General features: G+C 52.5%; 1 protein-coding gene across 1 annotated transcript; it reads right to left on the bottom strand.

Annotated features, from left to right (window-relative positions):
• Positions 1-782: 782 nt before the first annotated feature.
• Positions 783-19861, bottom strand: SDC4 (syndecan 4). The gene is made up of 5 exons (XM_032350542.1): positions 19748-19861; positions 8110-8245; positions 6968-7014; positions 5919-6117; positions 783-2889 (listed from the first exon to the last, which is right to left on the bottom strand). Exons 1-5 carry the CDS (start codon positions 19814-19816, stop codon positions 2738-2740), a joined length of 603 nt encoding a protein of 200 aa, XP_032206433.1. The 5' UTR covers positions 19817-19861; the 3' UTR covers positions 783-2737.
• Between the last annotated feature and the right edge of the window lie 2551 nt (positions 19862-22412).

Below are 22412 nucleotides of genomic sequence, written 5' to 3'. Positions count from 1 at the left end.
CCAGAACCCAAAGCCCTGGAATTCAGGCTTAACTCTGCAGACAAGCTCAGGGCAGGTTCCCCCTTGGTAAAGGGCTTTTACCAGGATCAAGAGAGGCACCAATGGGTTCTGTCCAGACCTGCCTACCACAATGCCTGCAGAGGCCAAGCAAGTGGACAAAGACTATGGCAACCCACAGAACCCACATCTAAAGACAGATCCTGACTGTGAGCAACTTCCAGTTGTGGCCATGTGGCTGGAGAGGAGCCCAATCTTTTGAGTTTTTCCCCAGAGTAGTGGGGAATCTGGATTTACATGGGGAAACACCCTCATTTCTATAGTTGACACCTGATCCAAGGACTTGTTTGAAACAAGGAACCATCTGAACAAAACACCAAGGCAGGCATGACAAGCCCACAGGTTGCCACGTGCACTTTTACTTATTTCTTGAAGAGAGACGGAAAGTGAGTGAGGGCAGGAGCAGGGAGAGGAAGAAATAGGCTACCTGCTGAGCAGGGAGCCCAACGTGGGGCTCAATCCCAGGCCTCTGGGATCGTGACCTCAGCCGAAGGCAGTCGCCCAACCAGCTGAGCCACCCAGGAGCCCGCCATTTGCACTCTCTGCTTCTCCTCCTCTCCAGGCCCTTCCTTGGCTTCTTACATCTCTGCCTTTGGTGTCTGGCCCCACGAATGGGATCCAGATCTGGTCAGGCCAACTCTCTCAGGCTCCACTGCTATCAAGGGATACAGAACCCAGAAAGGATGACCTCTTACAAACTTTAAAAATGACACAGACAGTAAATCTAGAAAGTACCAGGTTTTATTATCTTATCAAAAAAAAATTAAGTAACAGACAACAGTGTGAGGTGGCTGTAAGATGTGCTCACTCCCAACATAGCCAGAGGGAAAAGGACACGGCGAGGGGGAGGGGGGCAGTGCACAGGACCCAGCCAGCTGGGACCCCAGGTTGTAGGGGTGAAGGATGCAGGAGGTAAGGGCAACTCCCCTGTACCCCAGCCAGTGGGGATAGGAAGAGGCGGCCTGCCCAGGCTAGGCCACCAGGCCTCTTCTTTGTGGAGCAGCAGGGCCACCGATAACAAGCTCCAGGGCCAGTGCCCCATCAGCCCTCCCCATCCTCCCGGTTTGCCCAGGGAGATAAGGTTTCCCCCCACCACAAGGCTGGGGCTGGGACTTGTTAAGTCAGTTTCGTTCTCTAGCACTGTGGTTCAACAGGTGGACATGGTCTCTACCTGTGTGTTGACCACAGCAGCCACGAGTCACATATGGTAAATGAGCACTTGAAATGTCATTAGTGTAAATGAGGAAGGAATTTTTCACTTTATGCAATTTTCATTGATTTGAATAGCCACATGTGGCCAGTGGCCACTGTAGTGGATAGCACAGCTCTCCAATTTTCTCGGAAATTTGGGAACAGCAAAGGAACACCAGTTGGGCTCAAGGTAGAAGCTACAAAGAAGGCAGAACTGCCTACCCTCAACTACTCCAGCCCAATCAGGAGAAGGCACGAGGAACAGAGAGAGACAGAGCAACAGAGAGAGAGAGGCAGGCAAAAACCCACTCAGCCACATGAAAATCCACTCACTCAACCATCCAGCCAACCTCAAATGGGACATATCACACTATTTCCTGAAAAAATATATTTATCTATTTTTCTAGAACCAAGGAAGAATAATAATATATTACAAGAAAAGAGACACAAATATCCCACCATCCCCTACATTATATTTTGGGATCTGCTAGAAAACTGTCTCAGCAAAAGCTACTCCTAAGAGGAAGCAGCTTCAGAAAGGGCCAAGGTCATCAGCAGGGGGAGTGTTTAGTATAAAAAAAAAAAAAAAATGGGAAGGATATTTAAAGAAGAGGAGGAAAGAAGGCCCTATCTGAAGCTATAAATAGTAAAAAAAAAAAAAAAAAAATTAATAAAAATCATATCTCCATCTCTTCTCTCATTTTCGAGAAACAAAAATTAAAAAAGCCATTAAATACAAACTTCGCAGGTACTATGGAAAGTGCAAGAGAGCGGAGACGGTCTCGGCATCGGCACACTCTTGCCCAGGCAGAGGCCCTACACCGAGGAATGAACCAATCAGAAAAAACCTACCCGGCTTAAGGTAGATTTGCAAATACTCTGCAAATCCGTTCCAGTATGAACTTCAAATCTTCTCCCCACCCTCCCTCCTTCCCCACGCCCTCCCCCAAATAAAAAAGGTTGATTTCCAAAAAGTCAACTTGAAAGAGCCGAGAATGGCCCAAGGTATGCCACAGACTCCTGTAGTGTGGTCACGAGTGCCCTTGGATGGACACGTCTCAAGGTGCGGATGGTTCTAGTTCCTTCTCCTGGTTCCTTTTCACAAGAGGAGAAGGCTGCTGGGGGCAAAGCTCCAGCAGGACTCCCGACCCAGCTTCAGAGGGGCTCTGGGTAAGGCAGGTTCAGGACAGGCTGTAAGCTGGGCCCACATTTTAAGTTTAAGATCAAGAAAGGATCCAATCCCAGACCTGCCTTCAGCAAGGCCAAGGGTAACCCTATTTTTCTGCCAGGACAACCGAGGCCCAGAGAATCAAGAAGAGGCAGGAACGGAAGATGTCGTCTCTTCCGACACTTGAAACATTATCAGAGCTGGAGATGCTGAAAGGTCAGTATTAGGTAGCCCTCCCCCTACCCTAACGTCCACCCTTCCAAGTTCTTCGGCTTCCCTCCCCCGTGGAGGTCCAAGCCAACCAGTGCCCACGCGGGCGCTTCAGGCGTAGAACTCATTGGTGGGGGCTTTCGTGTAGATGGGTTTCTTGCCCAGGTCGTAGGTGCCTTCGTCCTTCTTCTTCAGGCGGTACACCAGCAGCAGGACCAGGAACACGGCGAAGAGGATGCCCACGCCGCCACCCACGATCAGAGCTGCAGGGGAAGAGTGGGAAGAACTGCAGGTCGGGACCTTGGGCACACTGCCAAGTCCGCCCTGTCAGCTCTCTTACATCTAGCCTCCCCCTTGCTGTCACCTATGCTCAGAACGACCTCATTCACCAGACTGGGGGTGGTGGTGGTGGGGGGTCACTGTTAAGTCACTGAAGACCACAGGGTGAGCGTGGCAAAGCCACCATTCCAACCTGCACCTGTGGCAGCCCACAGCCAGGCATGCCCCTGCGACAGCTCAGCACCAACTGGCTGGGAGCCAGCAAACCCCCAGGCTGTGACAACCTGCCTTACATACTCGCCCCACCCCCGCCAGGCCTGAGCATGGCGCACTGTGTAGCAGACTCTTGTGTGCGCACACCTGCACGGACAGGTACGAAAGTGCTCCATCCACACGCAGGCACACTACCAGACACAGCTCGGACATGCGAACACGGGCCCATGCATGCGAACACGGGGCCATGCTACTGTGTCACAGGCAGTGACATATTGTGGTTTCCTCTCCTCTGTGTGCAGCTCAGGGGCTGAGCCTACAACCCACTCCCATTACTCATCGCTGGCTGTGCGACTGGGCAAGTGCCTTCATCTCTCTCACTGCAAAATGGAAACAGGAGGACCTTTCTCATGCATGGGTCCTAAGGATTAAATAAATTAACCCACCGCAAATACTCAGAACAACGTATGGCGGAGGCTCAGTACTCACTAACTGTAAACTCAGGTGGTTACGTGTGTCCCCAGCACCCTGAACTGGGCCTGGCACGCCAGGTATGTGCTTTAACCCACTGAGCCACCCAGGCACCCCCAGTGATATGCTTAAGAAATGACTCTCCCCATTCAGCTCAGAGCAGAGCACTGGCCAAAGGTGCCTGCTGGGATCAGGCAGACACGGGCTGCTGACCTAAGGTGAACAGCTGTTTTGCAGAATGCCAGGCTGCCTGAAGGGCTCTATCCTGCTCGTTGAGGGGGCTGGGATAGCTCACAGAATCCTTGCTGGGGCAGACTGAGTCCCATAATTCGGTCTTACTACGGCTAAGGAGATTAATTTCCCATCCCTGCACATACTCCAAATCTATGCACAGAACAGGGGCTGAGTGGCACAGAGGGGCCCAGGAAGGTTCTTTCTTGGCTAAAACTCTATGAAAAAGCAACAACAAAGTGACACCCCCCCACCCAAAAAAAATACAGAAAAAGCACATGGAATGAGCTTTCAATTCCATGACTGCTTTTTATCACCTTTCCCCTCTGATAACCTCCTGGCTCTTCTTATCAGGACATTGGTCTGTGATGGGCCTCTCTCTCCACGAGGTTCAAGGACAGTCTCAAAAGTGACTGTGGTCCTAGGTTCAAATACCAGGGCTAGTTTTGTGACTCTGGACATGTGATTTGGCTTCTCTTGAGCTTCCAGAGAGCCAGACGTACCTGTCTGATCGGGCTGAACGGACCCAGTGAGGGAGGCACACGGATCATAAGGCATCTAGCAAGCACCTGAGAAACTCCCAGGTGCCACCGGGATGTTACTGGAATGGACGGTCTCACCCCAACTAGCGCAACAGTTACACTATTTCTCACATGAAGATCTTACGCATGTCTAATTCTCAACTGGAAGGCTTAAGAGATGACCTCGCTTTGGTTCTGTCTCTTGTTATGTGACCCAAGCAAGTGGTTTGCTTTCTCTGGGCCTCAGTCTTCCCATTTATAAGACACACTTGCTTGGACTAGATCAGTGGTTTTAACATTTTTCTTTAAAAGCAGCAAAACCCTTAGCTGGTGCAAGAAAAAACCCTATGCTGATCCCACGTACGCCAGCTAAAAGCGAAACTCTGTGGTTGCAAAGGTGGGGAAGGTTTTACCGAATATTCAGAAGGTGAAAAGGTCTCTAAGGGCTTCTCTGGTTCCAGCAGCACCCACTACCCCTCTTACATGGCACAGCAACCAGGAGGCCAGGATCAAGGCTGAGCCGGGCCCAAGGTCAGCTGGGGTTATATTCTCCCAGGAGCCTTATCTGCAAAATGCAGGGCACAGGGCTCTTTCCTTGCACCATAAGCCTCCTGGGAGGTACTGGCCCAGTTGGCTGCCAAGAGACAGGAGTAACCAAGCCTGGGCCCGGGGCACCCATTCACCAGGTTGGTTCATGCAGATAGGCCCTTGGCCTATTAAGACTTGGCCAGAAAGACAGTTCCTTCTGACAACCCAGCCCCAGCTTTGGCGAACCCAGAGCTGCCAGGGAGGGGGAAAGGGAGCAGTCGCCTCCCCAGATGAAGACCACGCCCAAAGCCCCACCCTGGGGCAGAGCTCCCACAATAGCACACCAGTCAAGAACCCTGTGGCTCTCACGTCAGGCCAACTCTGAACCTGTCTCTCCGGGCCTCGGTGTCTTAATCTGTCATAGGAAGGACCTCGATATGCCACCCAGAATTTAGTCAGTGAGGACTCAATGACAGCTTGTACCAACAAATCAGGAAAGTGCTTTCCGGGTGCCCAAATAATTTCAGATTCTAATTTTCAAGGACTTATGACACCTACCAAGGTGTAGCATTGTACCCATTCAGAGAGGAGGAAACTGAGGCTCTCCTCCTCCAATGGGGTTGGAAAGCTTCTCAGCCAAGGTCATAAGGCCGTCAAGTGACCAAGCAGGTGGATGGGGAGACAACCCAATCCAAGGAGTCTTGGGGCTTTCAAGGGCCTTTCAAGGGAAGTCAGTGTTTAATAATTAACTCCCCAGTACCAACCACCCCCCAGGTTGTGCAAACGTTTTGAAAGCAAGACAGGACTTAATAAAGCAAGTGACGAATCTCACGCTGTTCTTCAGAAGCCTTTGATATGCAATTCTTCCTCCCCCCTCCAGCGGGCTACAAGCCAGGCCAGACCCACCCCCTAGGGAGGGGTAGTCCTTGAGTCTCCAGGGTACCCTGTGGTGGGAAGGAAGGGGCACCAAGGAGCCCAAGGCATCTGTGTCTGCAGCACCATCTCCCCGGAGTCCTCTCCCCCTTCAAAGTCTCTAGTGAGAACCTCACCTGCCAGAACCTCGGTCCTCTCGAAGATGCTGCTGCCTTGTGCAGTGCTGGACATAGACACCCTGTTAGACACGTCCTGGTCCCCTTCGAAGGGCGAGATCCTTTTGGGGATGACCTCGTTCTCCTCCAATTCCTTGTGTTCAGTGGGCACCCAGCTGCCAGGCCCTGCACTCTCAGGGATATGGTTATCTAGAGGCACCTGGACAGGGCGGAAGGAAGAGAGACACTCAGCGTGGCCTCAGGACACACCCCGGGCAGGGGACAGGAACAACCGGCCAGGGAGGGAGTCTGCTTCTGCCATCGTGCTGGCTGAACCAGGTGGTGCTGGGACAGAAAGCAGCACCAACCAACCTCTCAACCACTCTGCCATCAAATGCCCACTCTCAACCTTTCCACATCTGTCCCAAATGGGGAATGAATAATGGGACCAGCGTGCTAGGAAACACGTGTTCCCATTCACTGCTGGTTAGTGCGGATTTGAGAATCGCCACGCGGAGGGCAGTGTGGCCAAGCTGCAGGCAGAAACTGCTTGCCCTTTAAGGCAGTAACTTTGCCTATGGGACTCTGTCCCAAGCTGCTAATCAGAGATTTGAGTGAAAGACGCCCGCTTAGTGTTATAATTTCAGGAAGTCAAAAAATCATAAATAACATTTTCATCAATAAGGGAAAAACAGTGAATGAGGATTATGCAGCCTATATAAATGCCTAGGAAGTGCATTTAATTATGTGGGCAAACAGACTCAAACTCCTGACCGCTTTAAGTGAAAAATACAGCACACACAACTGTTATCTACAATTTGATATTTATGTTGGGAAATACCTAGGAATGCACAGAAAGGACCTTGGAAACACATCTAAGTGTTGACAGTGATTATCCCTGCAGGAAGGATGGCCCACCATGACCCACAGTTGTGCCTGCCCCTAGGAAGCTGAGGCCACAAATAAAAACTTTCTTGCAGCAGGAGGTCAGACCCTCAACTTAGGGACCCCTCCCGATGGGTGTTACAGAGGAGCTCGAGGGGAGAGGCAAAAAAGCATGAATTACTCACCAGGGGTTGGATTACTTTAGGAAGGATCTGGGGGTCCTCTGAGTCATCTGGAAGGTCAGAAAGGCTGTGTGAGTTTGAGGTCACTTCCCCTTTAATAAAGGACCTCCCCCTTTATCAGCCACGGCTGGTGGGAGTCCTAATGTGCAACCCTTCTATGCTCAAGGTACAGCAAGTGGCCATTTGCACCCCACCTTCAGTTACCTCATCTGTAAAATGGGCTCCCTGGTTCTTTCACAAGAATGCTGGGCAGGGAGCGGAGCAGATCCAGACCCCTGCTCTGTAACCCCTGCTCTTGGATTCAGGGACCTGGGTGGCTCAGTGGGTTAAAGCCTCTGCCTTCGGCTCAGGTCATGATCTCAGGTCCTGGGATTGAGACCCGCATCGGGCTCTCTGCTCAGCAGGGAGCCTGCTTCCTCCTCACTCTCTGTCTGCCTCTCTGCCTACTTGTGATCTCTCTGTCAAATAAATAAGTAAAATCTTAAAAAAATATATTAGACTATCTTTCACAGCATTTACACATTTGGAATCCAAGGCTCAGAGGTCACAGGGAGGTAGCATGAACTCAAGACTATGTGACTCTGAAGTTCCAACTTTCCATCTTTCACACACCTCTGTACCCAGGAAGGATGCTTCTGGAGGAGCCAGGGAGTCACAGAAGACCAGGAACAGCCCTAGCTCCCCATCGTCCAGGGCCCAGAAGCCGGGGCCCCTTCACCCACTCCCCCCCCACCCCGAAGCAGAAGCTTGTTCCTGGCTCCCCACCCACTCCTCTGCCTGCCCACACATGCTCCCAGGCCTTAGAGCAGGTCCTTTTCCTTTTCAGAAGAAAACACTGTCAGGTCTTTCCAGCCCCACCGCCACCAGGCCCCCAGCCACAGGCGGACAGGTCCAGGCGGTGCTCAGAAAACCTAGAGCTACAAATGAACTCCAAGCAACAAACAACTTGCCCAAGGAGGGTTGCCAGGAATGGAAAAAGGTTGATAGTTACTTTTGTTTCCTCTTTTTTGAGAGGGGAGGAGCACTGCAGGAAACCACCCCAAACCAAATCCAAGTTTCCAGGCGAGCTCACTACCCTATGCTCGGTGAGGTCACTTTCCCTCCAGCCCTAGGACCCCAGGCAGCCCACCACACACCCTCCATACCCAGATCTCCAGAGCCAGACAGCTCAAAGTCATCGGGTTCCTGCCCAGGGCCCCCAACATCCTCGTCGTCTGGTAGGGCTCCAGAAAAGTATCGGCCTTCTAGGTCTTGGGGGTTAATGACTTCGGTCTCTCGGATCTAGAATGAAAAAGGGAAGTCACATCAGCCCCATCAGTAGCCCCCGGTGCTCTGTAACACCCCCCAAGCCCCAAAACGCAGTGAAGTGGGCATTCAGTAAGATAACCTGGGGTGCTGGAATGTAATCAGACCAGACCCTGGAGACCACCCCTCCTGGTCCCCAACTTGCTGTATGACCTTAGGCAAATCTCTTTCCCAGCCCGGGCTAATAAAACTCATCAAGTTTTATTTATTAAAACTCAACATTAAATATTACTAGTTACCACTGACTAAACAATTATTACATGTCAGTCCCTGTTCTTAACACCTAAGGCATATATTTAACCTCATTTTACAACTGAGGAAACTGGGCATTTCCTTTTCACACCAGCAGCAGGTGGAAGCGTGAAGATTCAGCATCAAGCTGCCTGACGACAGAAACACACAGGCTGGAGGGTATAACACTCCAGGGATCCAGGATGCTCCTGGAGTCACAGCTGATTCACCCGAAGCGGGGAAAGGGCTGCCAGCCCTGGTCTTGCCCAGTCTAGGACACCCTTCCCCGCTGACTCAGACTGGGCTGGGACAGACAGAGCTGGCTCACCCACACCCTAGGGCAGCCTCAAGCCAGGCACTGCGCAGACCTGGTGACTCACAAGTTCATTAGCACACTCTACTACTCAGTTTTCCAGCATCTCCCACAGATCTGTTCTGTACCAGCCCAGGAGAGGGCACAAAGAGGCACCCTGTGGACAGACCATCCCCTCCGGCACCCACAAATGTCCTCCGTCCCTACCCCACGGGGGCCCAGCCGATCACATCACAGCAGAATCTTTTTAATTTTTTAAAAATTATTTGACAGACAGAGAGCACTAGTAGGCAGAGAGGCAGGCAGAGAGAGAGGGGGCGGGGGAAGCAGGGTCTCCGCCGAAGCAGAAAGCCCGATGCAGGACTTGATCCCAGGACCCTGGGATCACGACCTGAGCCGAACGCAGCGGATTAACCCACTGAGCCACCCAGGCGCCCAATCACAGCAGAATCTTAAGCCCGCTTCCACCAAGAAGCTTTCAAAGGGAAAAGTATCAAGGTCCGATTAAGAACATCAGCTACGCTGCTCCCATCTCCCAGAGCTCACAAGGGTAGGAAACATTCAAAATGCTTACCACCTTTCTCTTAGCTCTGGGGCTAAGGCTTCCCAAAGAACAACCCTAAGCAAAGTCTCCCCCCCTCCCCCGCCACCATTTACTCAGATACTAAAGTGCCTACTATTTAGGGGCTCTGCTCATAAGCCCCAGAATACCAGCTACAGAGGCCAGGGAGGGCCCGTCCTCTCATTTCCCAGAATTGTAGAGAATGTGAGCTCTGGACAGGGGAGTGACTTGCCTAAGGTCACAAAACTGAGTCAGCCAGACAATTCAAGAGTGGAGAGGCCAAGTGTCTTTTTGACTGCCCCAGGCTGTCCCTTCAGCCAGCTGAGACTGCCAGTGACCGGAGTTGGGGGGGGCGGTGTGTGTGGATATCTGTTCCTAGAACAAGATATCCTGGGCAGGCGAGGCCCAGGCTCGTCAACTTCCTCCACTGGCTTCCGGGGAGTAGGTGGGCAGGATCTGACTCCAGTGCCCTCTTCCACCCCCCCGGAAGCGTAGATGCTGGATTCCGGGAAGGGAGGAAGGTCAGGTTAGGGGGAAGGCAGCGGGCACGCAGCCCTCTTCCACCGGATGGGACAGTCTTTGCTGAACACTGGGCACACGTGGGGGTGGGGAGCCAGAAGGGGTTAAGCCCTGGTTGGGGATGACTTCATGACTTGGGAATCAGGAGCTGCTGAGCTGCTGGTGTTGGAATTCCAGCCCCCGCAAACAGCCCCGTGCCTGTGGCTTCGGTTTGGCAGCCCGGGGAGGAAGGCTCCTCACAGCGGTTGCGAAACTGTCCCTGGGGCGAGGTCCCTGTTTTCCCGCCCCCATCTCCAGCCCCGAATTCCCCCAGGCTCTAAATCTCAAAGAGCAGGACCTCTCAAGCCCTTAGCAAACGAAGTACATCCTCCTGATAAATCCTGTGCAGAAGTGGAACCGGGGCCTCAGAAAAGTTAAGTGGCTTGCCCAAGGTCACGTTGGCAGAAAGCGGCCACACTGGACCAGAACGAGGCACAGGTCACCTGAGCCTTTCACCACGTGCTGCGTACGAACACCTGCAGGAACACACGAGCATACAGAATGCCCAGCCACCCAAGCTAGCCGGGAGCCCTAGCGAGTGGAGGTCAAATGCAGCCCAGAGGAGGAAAAAAAATGGTCCTTTGGCCACTTGTTGACCTGGCCCGGAGACCAGACCACCTGTGCGAGTCATAGCTCCAAGTCCCCCAGAAAGGGGCTGGGGTCCCAACACTGGGCAATTTCAGGTTATGTTCTTGTCCCCCAGAGCCCTGGAATGTTGTTTACTCCTCCTGCCCTTCTTTTACTATGTGAAAGTGCTAAGGGGTGTTTCAAAACAACCCACGGAATTAGCATGCTGATTGGCTGGGAGTTACTCTGCTCAGTTTTTCATTAGCCAGATGGAGACGAAGAGAGGACTGGCGGTCTCCAAACCAGAGCTGAAACCCAGATTCACTGGCAGTTCAGCCCTCTCAGGGGTTGCCTGGTGATCCCTCCCCTTTCCTTGCTATACCAGGTTCCTGGAGAGGATAGATGGCCTGGCTAAGATCCCACCAGGGGTCAGCGGCACCGTCAGTTGTCGACCCAGTCAGACACCTATCCCAGGGCACTCGGGACACCTTAGCGGGGCCAATGCACCTTCCTCCAGCAAGTCCCAGGGCGTGGAAGCCGCTCTGTGGGGCATGCTATTGGGAGGGCACAGGAAAGCAAATCCGTCTTCCAGAAGCACCCTCTCTCTGCTCCTCTCTGCCCCCGACTCCTGGCAAGAGGGAAATTCTCAAACAGGAACCCTTTAAGACTAGGTCAGCAATGGGCAAGCCTCCCTTTGTGTGTATGGGGGTGAGGAGCACGCCAGCAGCCGGCCCTTGCCTCACCTGCTTTGCAGACAATGCCCATTCAGACTGGGGCTGATCTGAAGAACCAGGCCACTCAGCAGCCAGAACCAGCCTTGACCAGAGAGGACCTACCGTGCTCCCAGTGGAGCTTACCCATCTGTTCCCCATTCACCCCCATCCCTGCCTGCGGACCGTGTGTTCACGGGGGAGCGTGCACACACAGGCATCCTCTCTGGGCCCTGGGGTCTCCTTTCTCACAAACCGCAACAGAAATCACCAGCTGAATAGGTCAGTGGGCCTGGGTCCCACAGACCCTGCTTGCCGTGGGGCTGGTGGGCACCTGGCGTTGGTGCCTGGGGGGCTTGAGATGCTGGATGCCTCCCCAGATTAGCCACAGGAGAGGGGGGAGGTGTGCTTCTGTTCTAAAGGAACTAACACCTGCCACCACAAGGTAACCAAGGCCTGGGCTTGGTTATAAAATGGTCTCATTTTATAACCCGGCAAACGTATTAAAAGACAAAGGACTTTGCCAAGGACTGCCAAGCACTCCACAGCAGAGTTGGACTTAGAACCTAGGTCTACCGTGCTTGAGGCTGGAGTTGTCCCCCCCACCGCCCCACCCCTCTTCAAGGATTTTGACAGCAAAACCAAGAGTCTCAGCAAATCCACAGGCTGCAGCTGTCATTCCAGACATTTCCACATCCAGTCCTTACACTACAGGCAGGAAGCTAGGAAAAGGTCACCAACCCAAGCCCAAAGTCCTAAAGCTTCAGTCCTCAGGGAAAAAAGCACACGCAGGGTCTGGGGTGACCAGCTCAAATACCCACTTCATGCCAGGAACCAAGCTGGATTCTCCCCTTTATGAGCTCATCCGTCCAGCCCAATATTCTTGAAACGTGCTCTGGCCATTCTGCAGGGAGCGCAGGTGTAACGGAGTCATTTATTCAAAGTCACACAACTGAAAGCAATGGAGCAGGCATTTGAACTCAGATCTTTCTCAAGACCATGCCTCAGCCACAACCAGATTTCTCACTGCCACCCACGCGTCACCTCTCCACCCCAACCCTACATTGCCAGGCCAGGCTCCACCAGGGAGCAAACAAAGGTGAAAGTGATACTGCTTGAACAAAAGAACAAAAACTTGGCTGGGGCACCAGTGAGAAGTTCAGGGTCAAGGCCTGGTCAGCTGGTGGGAGGAAAAGAAGGAGAAGAGCCTCCCCCTCCCCCAACTCTGCCCTCAGGCTCCTTCCCCAGAAGAGGTAGGGCCAGGGACACACCTGACCTTTCTTTCAGGAGGTGAGACCAGAAGGACCATCCTGCAAGCCAAATTCAAGGGGGCGGGGGGGGGGGGGGGGGGCAAGGACACTGGTCTCTGACTCCTGAACCCACCAGAGTGGTTCTGACCAGAGATTCCCCAGAAGGGGCCTCTGGTACAATCACTGTCTTCCCCCATCCCCCCTTCGAAAGGGTCAGGTACCCCATGGAAGGAGCAAACTGGGGAGCCACAATCAGAGCTCTACACTCTGGCAGAAATGAAGGATCTGCCAGCAGAGTGGTTACCCACAAGCAAAGCAGAGTCTGGCCACTCTCTAACTACCAGAGTCTTGGGGCATACGTCCCATCTTGAACCTTCTGCTTTCTCTTTTGGTCAGCAGGGCTAGGAGTGCCCTGCAGGATGAGGAGAATTAAGTGCAATGCATCAGTGTGTGCAAGGGACCCAGCATATGGCCTGGTACACAGCAGGTGCTCAATGAGTCGCAGCTATTATTAATCCCCACCTGCCTTCATTCAGGCTCAAGGGATTAGTGCTCAAAGGGTTCAGAGAGACCAGGGAAAAGCTATGGAAGCAGTTCCATTGCTAGAAAGTGGTCAGGGGATGGGGGTGGGGGCAGTGTGCTTTGCAAATCGTGAATAAATACCTATAATGAATTTACTTTGTTTCTGGGACCAGACTTTTCAACAACCAACCAGGTCCCTTGAAACTGCAAAGAACCTAGAGATAGGTCCATACAACTTGGGAGTCCCCGTTCTAGTAAGAATGAAGCAGAGAAAACTAGTGGTATTTTTCCAAAAAGCAGCAAATAGCAGTGACCAGTGACACCTGACATTCTACTTGGGGACCTGTACCCCCTGGGGTACTTCCTGACCTGCCTTGGGGACAAAAAAAAAAAAAAAATCCAAAGGCAGAAGAAACGACACACTAATCCACAGCCTGGTGCTCAGGTACCTGAAGGGTTAAGGCAGGTCTGGGGTTCGAATGTCAGCTCTGCCCACTCCAAGGTCGGGTTACTCTGAACACAATCACTCAGGAGAGAAGCCAGGCCTGGCACTGCCAGGAGCCAACTTTTCACCAACCCCCCAGGGAAACTCATTCCACAGTAAGGGCTCCAGGATCCTGGGGTGCCAGCTAGGATGGGGGTTGGGGGGGGCTCCTACATTCCAGCAGGTGATGGGGATTTTCCCCACTGCCCCCCAGTCTGCCCACCTATCAAAGACGCTTCTCAAAGAGACAAGCCTCCCTCTGTCTCAGGGCCTGGTAACCAAGCTGGGCACTGCTCCGATTACTGCTGGAGACAGCCGGGAGGGGGGCTGGCTCCCCGAGGGCCACAGAGACAGAGGTGTATTGAAGCTGGGACTTGTAATCTAGGCAGCAGATCCGAAGTCCCTGCTGGATCCATGGGCGGGAGGTAAACAAGCCTCCCATGCTCTCCAGAGCAGAGTCGATAGCCCTGTCTCGGCTGATTAGATCAGCCCTGGGTGCTGGCTTCCTGCCCCTTCCCAGCCTCCCCCCTCCACACACACACACCCACGTGGGGAAGCCACTGCTCCAGACCGGGTCAGTCTGTCCCCCAGACGTCTCCCAGCCGGTCTTTCCCGGGGCAAGGAGTGTCCCTCTCCCTGTGACCAGCCACGGGGCATCCCTGCCCCCATGGCCTGAGGTCCGAGCGGTACAGCCAGTCCCACAGGCCTGGCCACGACAAGCAGGCTCCACCAAGTCACTGTTTCCACACATACCAGCCTCTCCCTGCCTCCCCTTTCCATTACCCCAGGTGTCACCTGACTAGCCAGCCTCTTGTACGGTGCCAGAGGAAACTGGGGCAGCAGAGCTCCTGGCCTGCAGAGTGGGGGGGGGGGGGGGGGAGAGGCGGACTAAAAGCGGGCGGGGGGAGGGGCTAAGTAAGAGGGACTGGCCAGGGGGTGGAGGTGGTGAGTAACTGGGGGCACAGACAGGGTGAAAGCAGGGATAGGTGTGGGGACTGTAAAAGGCTTAAGCTGGGAAGAACTGTACAAATCAAAATGCGATCTCACGGGACTCCTGGAGCCCTCTGGAAAGGACAGCCAAGTTTTGAACCCCAAGAACTGTAACCATCGGTTTACACTTTCAGCACGCACTCAGATGCCACCTCCCTGAAGCCAACATCTGGCCCGGGGAAGAACCCTCGTCGATCTGCTCACAATAAACTAAGATCACGCCAGCACTTTACAAGTTTGTCAAACACCGATTATGACCCTTAAGTGACACACCGGGTGTTTAACTGAGGACGCATTGGCGAAGTGACTTATTAACTAACTACATGTCCCGGGGTGAGCAGCAGAGCTGTGATGGTGACTCAGGTTTTTCTGGCTGTCAAATGGACCCACTTCTAGTCACCTTGCCTCTACCAGACAGGGCCGAAGGCCCTGGCCAGATGCAGGGATGTGCCTGAAGGTCACCAGCCCAAGAAGTCAGGCTTCCAGTCCTTCTAGGGTTAAATCAGGCCCCAACTGCTGACACAGGCCTTCTCCCTCTCCAGGCACTGGCACTGAACGGCTACTGGCTTTTCAAGACACTGGACCTTCCCCTCTACCATTACCCCCCTTCTCCAAGGCCAGAGCGCTCTACCTGCAATATACTCAGCCTCCGTTGGCCTAGAAATTCTGCGCCTCCAACTGGGGAGGCTGACCTGATGGGGCTTTGTCCAGGTGGTCCCCTACCCTTAGCAAACCCCCACCACCCTCCAGGGCTGCTGGCAAACAGCTCAGCTAGGGCTTCCTACAGATCCCAGCAGGAGGGGTGCGGCTGCTGAGAACTGGTTCTTGTTTAAATATAAACCCAGCAGATAATTAGCGAACAACCCACTTCTAAAATAAACAAACAGGAGACCTGAACTCCATCCGCCCCACCCTGGACTCCTCACTTCCCACCTTGTTGGAGGAGGAGGGAGTGGAGGGCAGAGTGTTTCAGGGGCCCTGGGACTAGGATCCTCCAAGGTACAGGACCACCTGGTGTCCTGTCACTAAGAATGCAACCTCCCTACCAGGCACACACTGTAAAGATTTACCTGCAGCTTCACCCCAACGCCCAGGAAGCAGAGGCCGGGGAGACTGGCCGACGTGCCCACCGCCCTGTAGCTAGTAGAGGCGGACTTCACACCCCTGCAAGTCAGGCCAGTCTGGGCCCAAACCACCGTTCCAGGGCTCTCCAGCCAGTCCAGGTAGCAAGGAGAGGGCGTCAGAAAAATCAGCCTCCTGGGGTGCCGTCCTATCTGGACTACACCACCTTTGCTCTTGTTGCTCAGAACTTTCCGGCAAATAGCTCTACCTGCTCTGCACAGGTCCCAAGCCCAATTCTGAAGGCTGGCTGGATTTGCACCCTGTCAGAGCCCACCCACCCACAAGGCACTGGAAGGCCCGAGGCCTAGGGCTGGCATTTCCTGCACCCCTCAAAGCCCAGGGTGCTTGGACACTATCTCAAATAGGGTCTCAGAGGACAAGGTAAAACTCTGGAGCCCATTCCAACACCCCCACCAGAGTCATCCTACTAGCCAAGAGTTGCCAGGAAATGGGTGACTCAGGCCAGCCACTGCTCTCCTCCAGTGAATCACAGGCCCTGTCCAGCCCCTTCCCCCAATTTTAAGAGGTCATTTGGAAATCACACCCACCAGTCCAGGAGGCTGAGAACAACCAGGAGCCAATTCCTCCCAAGGGGGAACTGCGGCTGGAAGCCCAGCCTGGCTCTCCCAGCTCCGCATTCAGGACGGCCCAGCACTCCAAGTCCTTGGAAAAGCCCTCTGTTTCCAGGAGCTGGGGATGGCAAGAGCTGAATGTCTCCACCCCCAGCTTCTCTTGTTTAGGATCTTCACCCAGGGGGCCCAGAAAGCTTCCCTACTCCTCAGCGGTGTGTTTTCAGGGCACGAAGGACCCTTGGAGGGCTTTAGCCCAAGGTGGGCTTGTTAGAGTTGAGGACACAAGGTGGGCTTGTTACAGGGTTGAGGACACAGAGACCTAAAGATAGGGCTCATATGCTCAAGGTCACCTTGCAGTTCAGAGGCAGAACTCAAGGTATCTGCCTTCAAACCCAGCCAATTTCCTCATATGGAATGTTCTCTGAAGATGCTCCAATCAGACTCTTTGTATTATCAGAGAGACTCGGTTCTGACCTAGGCAAGCCACTATCCTTCTCTGAGCATCAGTTTCGTATAAAAATAGAGGTAATAAAACCTACCTCACAGTATCCCTGGAAGACCTTCCTATTTGTGATAAACTCCACGCACCTTTCAGAATGACGTTACATACATGAATTCATTCGTACATACATGTATTGATTCCTACAAACATTTGCTGAGTCCTGAGGGACCAGTATTTCACTGAAGATGAAAAGAGCAGAATCCCCTCCATCATGGGTGGAAGTGGTTATGTGTGGTGGGGATGGGGATATACTTGAGCTGAAAAGGGCATTCAAGGTCATTTGTTTCAAACCCCGTTTTACAGACGGCGGAATCTCAACCTCACAGAACCCTCTAGACCATGGCCCAAATATCCCCTTTAGCGGCTCTCTGGGCTTCTAAGAATTCCAAAGAGTTCTCACTGGCCACTCAAGGGTTCCAGAGCCCCTGGGCTTCTGCCCCACTCCTACCTTGGTGCAGTTAAGGGAGAGAATTCTCACGGAGACCAGTAACATCTCTAAGCTAAAATACACTTCCCCAGAACCCACTGGGCCTGGTGCCACATTGGCAGGCTGTGCCCCTGGGCAGCAATACCTGAGGGGAGGGCGTGGGGGGGGGTCCAGCTCCCCAAACAAGGCTGTCTTTAATTGGCTGGGGAAGGAATTGCAGGAAGGCCGTTCAGGGGAGTGCTCCCAGCTGGACAGGAAGAACTGGTTTGGGATAGAAAGCCCTACCGGGGAAGAGGCTGGCTGCTCAGACTGGGTTCCCTTCCCAAAACTTGTGGCACCAAGCCCTCGTGGTTAGGGGTAGGGTACCACCCAAGGGGAGGGCAGGCCTTTGGCTAAACCTAAAACTTGGAGAGGGGCCTCCACAGCACTACTGGAGGGAGACCTCAGTTCCCCCATCAGTAAAGTAGGCATAATACAATCCCCACATGCTGGGCTTTTCATGAGGATAAAATGCACCAGACCTGGCATTTGGAAAGCACTTAACAAATCCTAACTGCAATCAGCAAACCCCTTCTCCCTGGGTCTGTTTTCTCCACCTGCAAAAAGTAGGCAGGCCTCTCCATCATTATCTACTCAGCTATGACTAGGTCTGATTTTTCCCGCCACAACCTGGGCAGGAAGGGGACAGGGGAGGCAAAAGGGGAAGTCCTGTGACACAATGAGAGGTGGAAGGTCTGTGACACTCGCCAGGAAGGGGAGTGCTGAGGTCAGGATAAGAGATTCGGGCACCTCTCTGGACACCTCTCTGCGGAAGGGAAGCAGCTGCTCGGGGCCTACTCCTCCCCAGCTGGTGGGTCACCATGCACAGGGCTGACACAGCTGTGCTCCTCCAAACCGTATCCTTCCAACTGCCCCCAGGACCCAGCTGTCTGCTCCTCACCATGAAGCACCTGCCGACTCAGCAACCCCTGAACCGGGACTGCTGTGTGACTGGACCCAACTTGACAGGCCTTCAATGGTCTCCCCAGCAGCTTGACTCCAACACATCTCTTGGGGGCCTAGGGAGCAGCAGGCGTAGGCTGGGGTCCGGCTCGGACACTAACCTTCCGGTCAGGTTGCCCTTAATTTGCGGAAGTCATCCCCTCACTCTGGGTCCCTGTTCCCTTCCACCTCAGAATTCCTTGAGGCTGGCCAGGCCTGAGGATGGGACACAAGGACAGCCACTCAGAAAGCATCAGAATGCAGCTTATCATTAAGAGCAGGAACTTGGAAGCCTGGTTGCCTAAATTTGAGTGACTCAGCCCCTTATTAGCTGTGGACCTCGGGTAAGTTAGCGAACCTCCTCAGCCTCAGGACCCACTTAAGAACAGTAAACTGCGGGGTTGTCAGAATTAAGCTACTTAACAGACCATTAGAATAGCCATTAGAAAGCTATTAGAACACCATAAGGCACACCATAAGTGCTAAATACTTGCTTTCCTCACTGCCTGCCTGCAATCATGCTGGCAGGTTCTTCTCCGGGTCTCACTCACTCAGGCTTCAACAGAAGCCTGCCAGGCAGAAAGGACTTTCCCCGAAGCCGGTAAGAGAAAGGAACCCCATAAAGAATTCGACAATGATTAAACTCCACAGACTTTCTCTCCCCCACAATGGGGGGCTTACGGGCATGAAGAGGGCACAGAGCTGGGGTCCCTGGGGGCCAGATAGCCTCTCCCATCAATTCCCACTCCCCCAACTTCCCAGATTAGATTGTCACCCTCCTCCCCCACTGGCTGCTGGGATGAATGGAGCTTCTGGTGGCCTAGGGCTTTGTAAACTAGGACAGGGACAACCAGGCATTGAGAGGAGAGCTTCTCGGGGCTCACTGAGGCCTTCTCTCCCCCAGCCCCCTTTACCCCACTCAAGATGCATGCTCCGACTTCCTGTGTGCAGTTCAACAAAAATAAACAGAATTCTTGCAGAAAGCTAAGTTGATTCAACTCTTGGTGAAGTGCTGAGCCCAAATCATCCCTCCCCTCCGCCCTTGAAGGATCAGAGCGGACCCTAAAGCAGCACTGGTCATCTCCAGTTGCGCTCCCCCAAGCCCAATGTGCAGATAGGGAAACTGACACTCAGAAGGGGCAGAGGCTTGCCCTGTCACAAGCCAGGTGACAAGGCTGGGGCCAGACCCGTCAGGGCTCAGTTCTTCACCCCCTGGTGTGTGAAACAAGGCCCCCCCCCGCACAACCGGCCCCCCTCCCCCTTCCCAGTACACGCAGCCCCCTCGTCCCCAGGCCCCGAAGGATTCTAGAGTCGCCGCTCCAGCCGCTTACGGAGGGCGAGCAGGGGGATCCAGGACTCGGAGCCTGCCCCAGGATCACCAGGGAAGGGCGCGAGTGTGGGGACAGAAGAGGTGACACCGGCTTAGTCACGTCCGAGCCTGGAGCGCGCGGCGGGGCCGAGGCCAGTGGAGGCGGGAAGAGCAACAGGCTGAGGCGCACGTTCGCGCGGGGCAGCCACCCCGGCCCGGCGCCTCCCCGTGACCCCAGAGCCAAGTTTCCAGCAAGTTTCCCCGGCCTCGGCGTCCAGTTGGGGGAGGCGCGGCCCCCCGAGCTCCCCTATCCCAGGCCCCCAGGAACAAAGGAGGCACCGGGCCGCCCCCCCCGCCCCGGGATCTCCAAGCACCTACCGATTCGGCAGAGGCGGCGGGGGCGCCCACGAGGAGCAGCAGCAACGCGAGCAGGCGGGCAGTGGCCATGGTACCGCGGTCCGCAGAAAGCGCGCAGGCGAATGACCGGGACAGTGTGTGGGCCCCCCTCTTATAGGCGGTGGGCGGCCCCCGCCCCGGCCCCGCCCCGCCCCGCCGCCGCACCCCGCCCGGAATTCCCCTGCGAAAGCTGGGCCTCGGGGCGCTGCGCCCGCCCACGCTGCTGGAAACCCCGAGGGATCCGTCCGGCGCGCGCCTGGAGCTCGAGATCTACCCCGAGTCCCTGTCCCCTTTATTTCTTTGATGCCCTGCCAGGCAGGCCCCGAGAGATCACTGTGTCTAAGCCCATTTTATACCTGGGGAACTTGAGGACACGGACTTGCCCAGGGTCTTCAGTTTTTAGACCCGCGTTCCTCAAACGCGGTGCGCTCCCCTCTGCGGGTACGGAACACATTCTGCATGGGACGTGAACGTGCGTAGCTTTAAGAGGGCAGCAAACTTATTCTTTAAAGAGCTAAATGTTTTCATCTTTGCGGGCCATTCAATCTCTTACAATACTTTGACTCGAATTCCAGCATTGTAGCTCGAAAGCAGCTATAAATACTTAAAAAAAGAACGTGGCTGTGTTCTAATAACACAGTATTTATGGAACACTGAAATTTGTATTTCATGTAATTTTCACATGTCACGAAATATCATCCTTGTTTTGATCCACCCCCCTCCATCATTTAAAAACGTAAAAGCCTTTTTAGTCTTAGGATGGAGGACCTCTGTGTTATGGGATTCTTTTTCCAGATTTTGAAGTTCAGAAAAAGTGTGATCTCTCTAACTGGTCTGCAAGTCTGTCTCAGATCTGCTTCCACCCTTTGTAAAAGAAAGTTGTATGCCTGCCTTACCCCTGCCTTACCCCTTATTCTCCCAAGCAGTAGGGAAGGGCTGGAGGTGGAATCCTCTGGGGCTCCCAGATACAGATATTGTTGGAATTATTAAGGGGGAGCTTCCCATGATAATCAGAGTACCAAAGGTGCCTAGACTTACCTCTCACCCTGACTGATTTGTATTATATGTATCTTTCTAAGGCAGGGGCATGGTTTCATAACCAGAGTATTTCGGTCTTTGTTGGCTAACTGTGAATTCACACACTTCGCAGAGTAAAGAGTTGGGAGTGATCTCTCCTCTTCCCTCCCTTAATTATTATCAAAGGTTGAAAATCTCAAGCTGCAGAGATCCTTGACAGTAAAGCAAGCTTCAAATGCCGATCATACTTTTCCCCACGGATTTAAACGTAAGCAAATTTTTCCAGCTACTCCCTTAGGATTGAGAAATAAACTGAGAAAATGAGTGAATTTCATCTCAGAATAAGAAAGCCTTTCGCAAGTCAGATGGTTTTTTGCAATCTTTGTGTTCCACACAATTGAAGGAGGGCCTAATCTAGTTGTCAGTACGTAGATCATTAAAATAATTTTTGATGATAGATCACTATGCGATTTTGGTTATCTGTCAACACATCGCTGTAACAAAACTCCTTTTCTTCCCACCAACTTCTTAGAACCAGTGGTGTGCTGGTAAATGTTTAACAATAAGTTGGGGGAGGCAGGAAGTGCTAATTTGTACCATTTGCCAAGTCTGTGGTATAAATACTCCCACTTAGCTGATTTCAAGCTCCCAGTGTGATGTCATTGAACATGGAGTTGGTTAGAGATGAGCAATATTTCTACCATGTACAGTGCAAAATAATAGGCACAATAATATCAAGAGCACAGATAACAAGAAGACATAGTGAAATAATTAGGAAGTAATGAGTCTTGAGTACAAAGTATTTCCTTTGTTTTTAATAACTGTAAATTGACATAATTTCATTTTTAGTAAAAATCATGTACCCTAAGGTACCTAGCTTCTGTGGGTGCCTAGATCACCCACAAATTTCCTAAAAATTGAAGCAGTACAATCTGACTCTGGTACACCACTGCTTGACAGCTATAAACAATCAAAAGTTGGAATAATATTATTGCTAAAGCTTGTCTTATTCTTGCACAAGCAGTAGCCCTCCAGGGACACGCGGACTAATGGGGAAGGAAACATTATCCAGTTTTACTTTTTTTTGCTTAATAATTATTTATCAAAATTTTTAGAACTGGTTTTACCACTGTAGACATATATCAGATTGCACATTTTAAATATGTGCAGTTTATTTTATTTCAGTTATATTTCCAAAAAACCATTTTTAATCGTTTCAAGGGACTTCAAAAATTTGGAACATATTTACACTGTTTTGATCAATTGCATTTTTACAATAATTATAATGACTGAAAATTTTAAAGCTAGTCTTATGGTCGTAGAAGGTAAAATAATGATTCCATTGACATATATGTATTTTTAGGCAGAGAAATATGATAGCTCTATCAATAAGCTATTTAGGCATTAAAAAATACATTATTGGTTGAATGCCTGGCTGGTTCAGTTGGTAGAGCATGTGACTTTTAACCTCAGGGTCATGAGTTCAAGCTGCCTATATTGGGCATGGAGCCTACTTAAAATAAAATAAAAAATACATTATGGTAAAATTTTAATGTGGTGAAACATGGGGTGAAAATTTGAGTTTGAATAGAAAAAAGAATGATGTGAAACCATCATTAGAGAAGAGCCT

This window comes from Mustela erminea, chromosome 7 (assembly GCF_009829155.1).
Source record: "Mustela erminea isolate mMusErm1 chromosome 7, mMusErm1.Pri, whole genome shotgun sequence".
Taxonomy (NCBI): Eukaryota; Metazoa; Chordata; class Mammalia; order Carnivora; family Mustelidae; genus Mustela; species Mustela erminea.
The sequence above is the reverse complement of the archived record's forward strand: the minus strand, read 5'-3'. Positions and strand labels throughout refer to the sequence as shown.

What these genes read in the sequence shown, in the direction of transcription:
- SDC4 (XM_032350542.1), bottom strand. Translation starts at nt 19,816, where the DNA reads ATGGCCACTGCCCGCCTGCTCGCGTTGCTGCTGCTCCTCGTGGGCGCC. An exon ending in GTCTGGCTCTGGAGATCTGG is followed by an intron (nt 7,015 to 8,109) that starts GTATGGAGGGTG and finishes CTGACCTTCCAG; the next exon opens with ATGACTCAGAGGACCCCCAG. An exon ending in CTAAAGTAATCCAACCCCTG is followed by an intron (nt 6,118 to 6,967) that starts GTGAGTAATTCA and finishes CGCCCTGTCCAG; the next exon opens with GTGCCTCTAGATAACCATAT.